Source organism: Stegastes partitus, unplaced genomic scaffold, assembly GCF_000690725.1.
Source record: "Stegastes partitus isolate 25-593 unplaced genomic scaffold, Stegastes_partitus-1.0.2 Scaffold2018, whole genome shotgun sequence".
Taxonomy (NCBI): Eukaryota; Metazoa; Chordata; class Actinopteri; family Pomacentridae; genus Stegastes; species Stegastes partitus.
Genome location: NW_007579749.1, coordinates 94,902 through 105,745, shown reverse-complemented (window position 1 = coordinate 105,745; position 10,844 = coordinate 94,902). Strand labels below are relative to the sequence as shown.

Genomic DNA, 10,844 nt, shown 5'->3' with positions numbered 1-10,844 from the left:
TGTGCTGGTTGTATTTTAACCACACTTGTCCTTCTTTTGTGTGTCTGCCCTGTAAAATTAATTGACAGCCCAATTTTACTGACCTCAGCAAAATGGCTTCTTTGAAAATGTCAGTTTCCCACCAAATCCATGTCACACTGGTGTACATCAGATGTGTGCCAACTTCTCTCCGTGGCAGCCACAGAACTTCTCTACAAAGAAGAACCATTCACAGCCTCTATGTTGTTCTGACAGTCACAGAGGTGCAGAGACAGTTCCCATATTTTTGAGCACCTAAAAATCTCACTATTGTCTTATCAGTCACAAACTGGACCAAAGGGGTGGGATTACAACTTCTAGCCCCCCTCAACTGAAAGACAGCAGAGCGAAACTCAAGGGTGCATGACAAATGGAGCATTGTCACACATTATTTTTCATTGTTAACTGTGAGCACCATGGACACTTGTACTGCAGGCGGGCCCTTTAAAGGAGCCTTGCTTTCAATGATCTGTTATGCATTAGAGCCGCATCAGCTCACCCCAGTTATGTCATGTGCACAGTAGTTAGATTGAGAAACAGTGGCACCCTTTTCCCATGAGTATAACTTAGTGGTGGTGAGCAGCAGGTGATTCCACATTTCCACATTGTTTAACTACAGATCAAAGTTCTGTTATATGACAAAAGTAGTCAGTAGAAACTGCAAGTTAAAGGCCTTCCAAAGACTTCTGGTATTTATATTCTACAGATATTCAGATATACTGTATGATGTATAATGGAATATGTCTGTGTAATGGGAGAAGTGTTGGTGAGTTTTGTCATGCTTTTAATAACTTGGGCTCTCTGCTCGGTTTTCACATACACTGCAGTCTATATGAATGTGGCTAGTGACAGTTCCTCAAGTTTGATTTTCTGCACATCAGCACAGTTTTTGAAATGAAACTGTGACTGTGAGGGCCTTGAGGTTTGAGGGTGCTCTGGAGAACTGAAAGTCCACATTTACTGTTGTACTTTCAGCATTTTCAAATATTTTACTCTTTATTTCCTTGCAGACTCTACATTGCACAGGTTTAACCCTCTGAACCTCAAAATGTGACAGTGAGTTTGAGAGCCATATTACCAATATAAAAATCCATATTTGTCAGAGCCAGGAACTATAAAAAAAAACAGACAGACTAATTTCAGGGGTTTGTCTAAATAATGTTACAGCGGCGCTGCACCCTCATACTCCCGGCTTGCGCACTCTTACCAAAATGCCGATTGAACCCTACTAATAATTGAGCCATGTTCTTACATGCTGCCGTACAACATGCAATCTTCATGAAAACCATCTTCTCGGCCGTGAAAACATCCCAGCACCATCGCAAGACAATGTATCTGATCATCAAAAACGTTATAATGACTCCAGCATATTCCGATTGCAGTAGATAAACCATTAGACGGTGCAAAAAACGATCGAAATTGGCGTTTCCATGCCGAGGCGCCATATTTTTTTGGTGTTAGCTGCTCTCGCAAGATTACGTATAGGTTAAATGCAAGGTCAGCTGACCTACACAGCGAGATTTCTCAAGACTGAATGACCTTTCACCCACATGTATGATACAGTCTTACTCCATGACATACTCAGGTTAGTGTACAGCATAGGGTCTTGCTCCCTGACACTGTTACACTGGTTAAAGTACATGTATGTGTATCATGGTGCAGTACGAGCATGTAAGAACATTCCAAGTACTAGTAAATAGAAGTTTTGCCAATACTAGTATTTGTCATGTTTTCATTTACAGAGTACAGTTGTATTACAATTCTAACCAAACAACATTTGCTCAACAGTTGATAATATCTTTATTTCTGAAGTTTCATGAGCTCAAATTTCCTCTTTCAGATAGCCTCGGAATTTCCCATTTAAGCTTCAATTTTTCAACGTCAACAGTTTTTCGCCGTTTTGTTATTCTACATTTCTCATTAGCAAACTGTTTCATCAAAACAATCCTTAATGTAAAAAAAATAAAATAAAATAAACGTCCTAGTATGTGGAGTTTCCCGTTCCAAAGCTAATTTTAGGAAGAGCTGTGGCAGTCAATTGTTGATGCAGCACAAAACTAAATTTTGATATTAAAAAAAAAAACCTAAGATGTTTCTGCCCACAATACAACTTTGGTTGGAATTGAGTAGATAGTAGAACCTGGGGCGGCAGAGCTTTCTCTGTCGCCGCCCCCACCCTCTGGAACTCCTTACCACCAAACATCGGTAACTGCCCAAACCTGTCCACTTGCAAATCACTCACCCAAACTCACCTCTACAAAAATGCTTTTAATGTATGATTTTGTTCTTTTGCATGTTGTTTTTATTCACTGTGCAGCGTCTTTGAGCTATCGGAAAAGCGCTTTATCAATTAAATTTTTTATTATTATTATTATTATTATTATTGTTGTTGTTGTTGTTGTTATTATTGTTATAGTAGGGCTGCAAGGTGACACGGTTGTCTGTAGGTGCGAATGTGAGTGTGCTTGGTTGTCTGTCTCCAAGTGCAGCCCTGCGATAGACTGGTGACCTGTCCAGAGTGTCCCCTGCCTTTGCCCTAAGTCCACTGGGATAGGCTCCAGCCCCCCCATGACCCCAGTGAGGATTATGCGGTGTATAGATAATGAATGGATGGATGGATGGATGGATGGATGGATGGATGGATGATAAACTGTAGAATTAAATTTGTTAAATTTCTGTAAAAACAAAAATTAAAAATCACCATAAGCTGATTGACATGATTACAAGTTTGAACTTTTTCTTGAGGTTTCTGGGATATTCAGTACAAAAAAAATAGCCACATTCTGTTAGAAAAAAAAAAAGCACTGACTAGAAATGTGTACGTCTTCCAAGCTTGATACCTCTAGTTTTTACTCTGATTGTTATTCAATTCAATTCAATTCAATTCAATTTTATTTGTATAGCACAGTCTACAACATATGCCATCTCACAGCGCTTTTTATGAATTAGGTTGCGTTATTTTGTCAGATTTCACAAAGTTGCTCCTGGCCCGCTGTGGCTCAGGCGGCAGAGCACTGAATTCTACAGTCCGACAACAAATACCAGTCCTGTTACCTGCTGCCAGTATCTTTCCAACGGTTTCAGTGGAACATGCACAGCAGTAACCAGAAGGACACGCCTTGGCAAGGGGAGACTGAAACACACAGACATGGAGCATTCTCAAACTTTTGCACTTTAAAAAAAATAAAAAATAAAAAAAATTCTTTAACAGGCTTTTTTGTCAGAGCAGTGAAAGACAGACAGGAAAGTGGGGAGAATAATGGGGAGCGACATGCAGCAAATGGCCATGGGCGAGAGTCGAACCCATGACCACTGTGTCGGGGACTGTGGCCTCAGTTTGTTCTTATCCAGTTGAGCTACCAGGGCACCCTGCTTTTATACATTTTTAATTGTCTGATATACAAACTGCTGACATCTGGTTTTTAATCTAGCACCAACAGCTTACACAGAGTTCAACTAAAGCAAAAAAAGAGATAGAAGAATGAAATGTAATCATACAGGAATGGCTCAGGTAAATCTAAACACAGGAACGTGGTTTGTATATTTTTGGAGAGTTCCTGTTTCCGAAATTCTGAATGAATACCTATAGGTCTGCTTGGAAATCATAGAAAAGGATGTTTTGAAGAATTTGACAAATTGTAAGGCAAAATGTTCTTGCCTGGAACCGTATGGCTCAAGCTGTTGCTCTAAATCCAAGGCATAATTATTCTTTCTGTGATCATGAAAGAGAACTAATAAGCCAACATATTTCTGTTTTTGTATCCAGATTCCGGTATTACCAGAACGTTTGCACTTCTAGCTATTCCTTTGCATGGTGGGACTGGCCAAGATGGGAGAGAGAAATTGACTGGATGGCACTCAATGGAATCAACCTGCCGCTGGCTTTCACCGGCCAAGAAGCCCTTTGGCAAGAGGTAAGATCTGCCCTGTTAGCCTTAAAGTGACATTTTTAACTCTAAAAACAGCTCCTAGTGTTTATTATTTGCTCCTGTGAAGCTAGTTTTAAATATATAGATATAATATACAGATATATTTGGTTTAACAAATATTAAGCAGTTTTTAATAAAATGAATGATTTTGTTTGAGTAGCTAGAGTAGATACAGTATACAACTGAAATGAGTACACTGCTGTGCGATATCACTTCAATATAAAAATATTTAAAATTGTACTACCTCTCAATAATTGTCGTATTTCTAGGTTGAACAGTACAGTGTTTCCTGTAATGAACAGTCAGAAACAAATACTTAGGAAAGACAATGTTAAAAATACAGTCTCCACAATAGGAATTCAATGCAACAAAAGTGACCCCACCGGGGCGCCCCTACATCTCACTTAGCTGAACAGCGACCAATGAACAAGGCTATAGTTCCCCCACGCAGTGGTCGTGGGTTCAACTCCTGTTCACGACCCTTTACTGCAGGTCTCTCCCGTTCTTCTCCCCCTTTTCTGTCTATCTCTACTGCTCTAAAAATAAAGGTAAAAGGCCAAGAAATATATATTTAAACAAAAAAACATGACCCCACCTGTGATCACTGACACAAGTTAGAAAACATGTCTGCATCATGGCTCCACGTGGAAAATAAATAGCCAGAGAAATTGGGGGAAAAGAAATGTTAGATGATCTTTTGGTATTTTAAAGAGAAAGGTAGAGGGACATAACCTGCCCAGAAAAGACTCACTGAAACAGTCTTTGAAGAATGGCAAAACATATTTCCAGAAATTAGTGCAGCACTGATACCATCCATGCAGAGGAGGACTGAGTCTATCATCAAAAAATAAAGGAGAAAAAATGAAATATTTGTGTCTTATCAATAAACACTGTGCTAACTTTTGTTGCATTAAGTTCCGACTGTGGGGCCTGTGCTTTTACTATAGGAAACCTAAATAGTTCATTTTTATTTTTGATACAATGTAAATACCTAATGTTCAACTTAGAAATAATGCCATAAGGCCAGGTTCTACAATTTTGAATCATTTGACATCTAAGTGATGCTGCAAAGGGGTGTAATCACTTTTGTTGAGCAGTTGGAGGAAGAAGAGGAAGGTGGATGGATGACATGGAGCAATTAAGACAAGAGCAGGAGGTGAAACCTCTCCTACTTGACATTTGAAATGACAGATTATTAGAAGCAGATACATACTTGGATATCTTTACGTGTGCAGCAGCAAGTAACCATGACCTCATCAGCTTGTTGTGTGTCTTTAGGTGTATCGTGCTCTAGGCTTGAACCAATCAGAGATTGAAGAGTTCTTCTCTGGCCCAGCATTTCTTGCCTGGAACCGTATGGCAAACATGTTCGAGTTTGGTGGACCTCTGCCGCAGTCCTGGCATGTGAACCAGCTCCTTCTTCAAGTACTGAAACCTACACACCTGTCAACACAGTTTGAATTGTCTAGAAAACCAAAGCATTTCTGACTTTGACACCCCACAGTCGTAAAATCATGAACTGAGACTGAGACTCGGCAAGTAGACTGCAGTAGTTTTTACCTGGATTGTTTGAGGTTTTTATGAGCAGAAACTTCTCCAGAATCATTCATCAAATGTCATCATCCTGCCACCTTTCTACATAGAGTGGCTGAACAGAGTGACTTTAACGTGAGTGTTTTGCTCTAACACTTAGTTTAAACTTCAGACAATTTCAAATTTAGGTTTATAAATAATATGCACTTTTTACAGTTCTTAACGGTTGGCTCTATTTTATCACACCTTTGGTTTTGTTGCTATGCTGTGAATTGGCGCAATATAAATAAAACCAAATTGATGTATCTGTATCGGCAGCCGATACAGAGTCATGCAGACTAAAACCACCAGACACAAAAACAGTTTTTATCCCACTGCCATAACCCTACTGAACAGGTGAGCCACTCCAAGCCACAACTGCTATATGCACTTTCATTTTGCACTAATGTACATATACATTTTCTACTGGATGTGTAAATTCTTGTATATATTTGTCTTATAATCTTGTTTATTTTTTATTAATATTTATTGTATTTTATTCTTTTTCTTTCTGTGGTTATTTTACTTTATTTTATTTTTTAAATTTTCCTATTTCTATTATTCGTGTAAATTCCTAGGGCGACACCAACAGCCCAAACCAAATTCCTTGTATGTCGTGTACGTACTTGGCCATTAAAGCTGATTCTGATTCTGATTCTGATTCTGAAACCTCTGCCTTCAGGTAAACAGGGTGTTGAGCAAAATAGCTTATATCATAGAAACTGGTATAAGCTCCCTACCGCATTTCCAAACCCAGGTTTTTTTTTTTGTACTTGAAATTTTGAAAAACTTTAAAGTGTAGAATTCTGACTGTGACTCCTCATTTCCCTGAATCTCTATAACAGGTGCAGACAAGGCAAAGTCAGCATGACCCATAGAGACACAAAAGCTACATGAATACACCATGTTGAAAAACAAAAACTAAATGATCCTTTAGGAGCTTTTTAATATCACTGTTTTCATGGCTGAGATCTTTGGTGATCAATATTTTCTCTTGTCCTCACATTTTGCAGGTTAAAATCTTAGAGCGAATGAGATCCCTTGGCATGACCCCAGTGCTGCCAGCCTTCTCTGGGAACATTCCCAAGGGAATCCTCAGGTGACTCATGTTTCTTCATGTATCAGTATTTCACAACAAAACACATTTTTTTTCTCTATACACAAGGTTATTCAGACTTAGAGACTGGAGACTGATACCAGCAATAATATCTGAAGATGTAAATTAAATCTGGAAAGGTTAAAAACAAATATTAATTTCTTAACAAAAACAATAAATGTAAAATTTGGTCATATATTAGTCCGTTCGTTGCTTTACTTTAAATAGCTAGTCTGTAAATATTTGTTCTAGAGACAGTAGTGTCACAGGCAGATGCAAATATCAATATTTCAGTCAACACCTATGCTTTGCTTTGCGTTTCAGGCTGTATCCAGAAGCCAATGTAACCAGACTGGGGCCTTGGGCTCAGTTTAACTGCAGCTTCTCGTGCGCCTACATCTTAGACCCAAGGGACAAACTTTTCCTCCATATTGGCTCCCTTTATCTGTCCCAGGTGGTAAAGCAATTTGGAACAGATCACATCTACAACACTGACACCTTCAATGAGATGACTCCACCTTCCTCTGACCTCACCTACCTGTCTTCAGTCAGCCGCTCTATCTTTGCCGCAATGTCTGCAGGTGATTGTATGGGTGATAAACAACCTGTTCATATTGCAAGGTTGAAACCTCGCAGTGCTGATCAGCTGTCGGAATGCTAATATTTTCAAATCAAGTACAATAATTGTCCTGTTGTGATGACCTGTGGATGACCTGTTGTTCAATTCTCTTTCACAGACAAGCTCCCTGCTGATTTTTAGCCATGCTTCAAAGCTGTGCTATTGTTGACCCTCATCCAAATCTCTTATTTTGTCCCCACAGTCGATCCTCAGGCAATTTGGCTAATGCAAGGCTGGCTCTTCTTCAGTGATTCAGCATTCTGGAAGCCACCCCAGATTCAAGCTTTCCTTCATGGAGTGCCCCTTGGACGAATGATAGTGCTGGACTTGTTTGCAGAGACCGAGCCAATTTATTCCTACACAAACTCTTTCTATGGACAGCCCTTCATCTGGTGTATGCTGCACAACTTTGGGGGCAACAGTGGTTTCTTTGGCACAGTTGAGAGCATCAATTCAGGACCCTTCAAAGCCTTGCATTTCCCAAACTCCACCATGGTAGGCATTGGCATGACACCTGAGGGTATTGAGCAGAATCCTGTGATATATGAGTTGATGAGTGAGCTGGCTTGGCGCAAGGAGCCTGTCAATTTGGCCAAGTGGGCATCCTTGTATGCAGTGCGCCGCTATGGCAGCATGCAAGAGAACATAACTGCTGCATGGAGGCTCCTGTTTGCTAGCGTTTACAACTGCACAGTGCCACATTACCGAAACCACAACCACTGTCCACTGGTCCACCGACCTTCCTTTCACATGAACACTGGCCTTTGGTATGACCCGAAAGACTTGCACAGAGCCTGGAAGCTCATTATGGACGCAGCTCCTTCTCTTATGTCCAAGGAGACCTTCCGATATGATCTCGTGGATGTCACTCGGCAGGTCCTACAAGTCTTGACGACATCCTTTTACCAAGATATCACAGATGCCTTCCAGAAGAAAAAGTTGCCAGAGCTGCTGACTGCAGGCGGTGTGCTGGTCTATGACCTCTTGCCTGAGCTTGATCGTTTACTGAGTAGTGACCCCAACTTCCTGCTGGGGAGGTGGCTGGAGCAGGCAAGATCCATAGCCCTGGATGAGAAGGAGGTGCAACTCTATGACATGAATGCCAGAAACCAGGTCACTCTGTGGGGTCCCAGTGGGGAGATCCTGGACTATGCCAACAAGGAATGGGGAGGCTTAATGGAGGACTACTACACCCAGCGCTGGGGACTGTTTGTCCAAACACTGGTTGAGTGTCTGAACAGTGGACGACCATTCAAGCAAGACACTTTCAACCAGGCAGTTTCTCAGGTAGAAAAAGGATTCATTTTTAACGGCAGAAAGTACCCGACCAAACCTAAGGGAGACACATACGAGATTGCTCACAGGATCTTCCTCAAGTACTACCCACAGGCCTTAAAAAGACTATAGTGAGAACTATAGACTACGTTCTAGAAAAACTTAAAACACAGCAAGAAGAATGTGTTCCTTCACCTTCAGTTTTCCATGGCTATTCCCAAACATTTTGATGTGGAAACTACAGGAACAATCTGTTTTGCACATAAAGTAAAATCTGCTGTAAAGAGCTGTGCATGTTGTGGGGATATTATGTTTACTTATGCATAGATGTCTCTGTGAAAGTGTTTGGTTTGGAATTTAAGCTCTTGGTACTTTCTTTTGATTCCGCTCACATTAAAGAAACTGATTGTACACATATTCCCCATTTCCGAGTGAGATGATATGATTGATATCAGTCTCCAGTCAATATATTCAGCACAGAGATCAGAATGTGGTTAACCTAGCTTAGCATAAAACATGGACCCAGGGAAAACGGGTAGCCTGCCTCTGTCCAAAGTAGGCATGCAAATTTTAAACAATTTTCTTAACTGTTAGTCGGCAGCGTTATTGATTAATAATCGATCAGTTATTCAATATTCCTTAAACTGAGAGAACTGTTTTTAAACATGGACGTGTAGCATCTGTCGTGAAAGCAGCTTTGTTACATTAGTCACTGGGCTATAGGGATGTTGTAGCTTTCTGCTTGCCAAAATGGAACTTCCACAAGTCTGAGCGACCACCTCCTCAGTGTTTGTTGCGCTTTGAAAATTTTGGACCGAGGCAGGCCCTCTTCTTCCAGTCTTTATGCTAATCCAGACTAATCCTTATTTCAGTTTTGTACTCAACAGATACGAGATTAATCTCAATATTTTCAGTTAACAGATGTGCACTGAATTGTTTGAGTTCCTGGGAACAATTGCTCATCACAGGTTGCTTCATGTCTTGTTGACCCTGGATGATTTTTCTGACATAAAGGATATATTTTTATATAAAAATTAAGAGGTGTCAATCTGTACTATTTCCACATATACATCAACTACTTTCTGAAAAGTGCTATTTTAATGCATCACATTGATTATTGCCTACCGTCACACTGCCTACTGAAGTGTTTTCTTGTGGATAAATGTAGTTTTAATACAATGGTAATCATGGTGAGGAAACTGAATACTACATGGGCACTGACTTTCATAATGAGATAATAAACTTTCAGTGTTGTACAATGTTAGTCTGTGGATTGTACAAATGCTATTTTTGTATTTGAATGAAAGTGATATTCTGAAATGTATGGACATTATTTAGAGATTAAACTTTTCATTAAAATGGTTACATTTATATATCTGGGAAGGAAACATCCATTCATCCACCCAGCCACCTATCCATTTTATTCCACTTATTCAGATCAGTCAGGTCTTAGTGGCAGCGGGCTAAGCTGGGCATTCCAGATGTTTTCCAGTTGCTCTAGGGCAGCGGTCTTCAACCTTTTTTGCACCACGGACCGATTTTAAGCAAGAAATTTTTCTACGGACCGGTCATTACGCACATAACAAATAATAATTGTTTTTTTTTCTATTGAAAAGTTTCATAAATGAATAAAATTAATTTTTATTGCTTAATATGTTTACTTTTTCTTCTGTCTCAGCATTAAGTCTCTCCCACTATCCAAAGCAGCTCTCCTGAGACGTTTGTTTTTGACTGACGGCTTCATTTAGCAGCCGGGCATAAAAACTGACAGTCAAGTGCGGGAAATGAGCACAAACGGAAGTGACGGCAAGACGAGCTAGTCATGTTTCAAAATAAAACACCCTGCAGACTCCGCTGGAAATAAAAATAAACCAATAAAACGTTTTTATTCTATTTGTGCGGCCCGGTACCAAATGACCCACGGCCCGGTACCGGTCCGTGGCCCGGTGGTTGGGGACCACTGCTCTAGGGGATTTCAAGGAGTTTCCAGGCCAGATGAGATATGCAGTCCCACCAGTGAGCTCTAGGTCTACCCTGTGGTCTCCTCCCCATTGGTTATCTCTACAAAGCCAAGAAAGGAGACCACCAATAAGGCATTGTAAACAAATGCTTACCTATCAAGCTACCTCAGCTGGCTCCTTTCAAAGCAAAGGAACAGTAACTCTGCTCCAAGCTCTGAGCTCAAGGTTTCATGCTGGAGCCCAGCCACCTGACAAAGAACACTAATTTTTCCCTCTTGCGTATCCGTAGTCTCGCTCATTCAGTCACTAACTAAAGTTTGTGACCATAGAAAGGTGGTATAATGTAGATCAGCTGGTCAATCGAGTGTTCCTCC

General features: G+C 40.4%; 1 protein-coding gene across 1 annotated transcript; it reads left to right on the top strand.

Moving 5' to 3' along the window:
• Positions 1-3,775: 3,775 nt before the first annotated feature.
• Positions 3,776-9,880, top strand: naglu (N-acetylglucosaminidase, alpha). The gene is made up of 5 exons (XM_008303493.1): positions 3,776-3,932; positions 5,226-5,372; positions 6,533-6,618; positions 6,940-7,196; positions 7,437-9,880. Exons 1-5 carry the CDS (start codon positions 3,870-3,872, stop codon positions 8,639-8,641), a joined length of 1,758 nt encoding a protein of 585 aa, XP_008301715.1. The 5' UTR covers positions 3,776-3,869; the 3' UTR covers positions 8,642-9,880.
• The last annotated feature ends 964 nt before the right edge of the window (positions 9,881-10,844 follow it).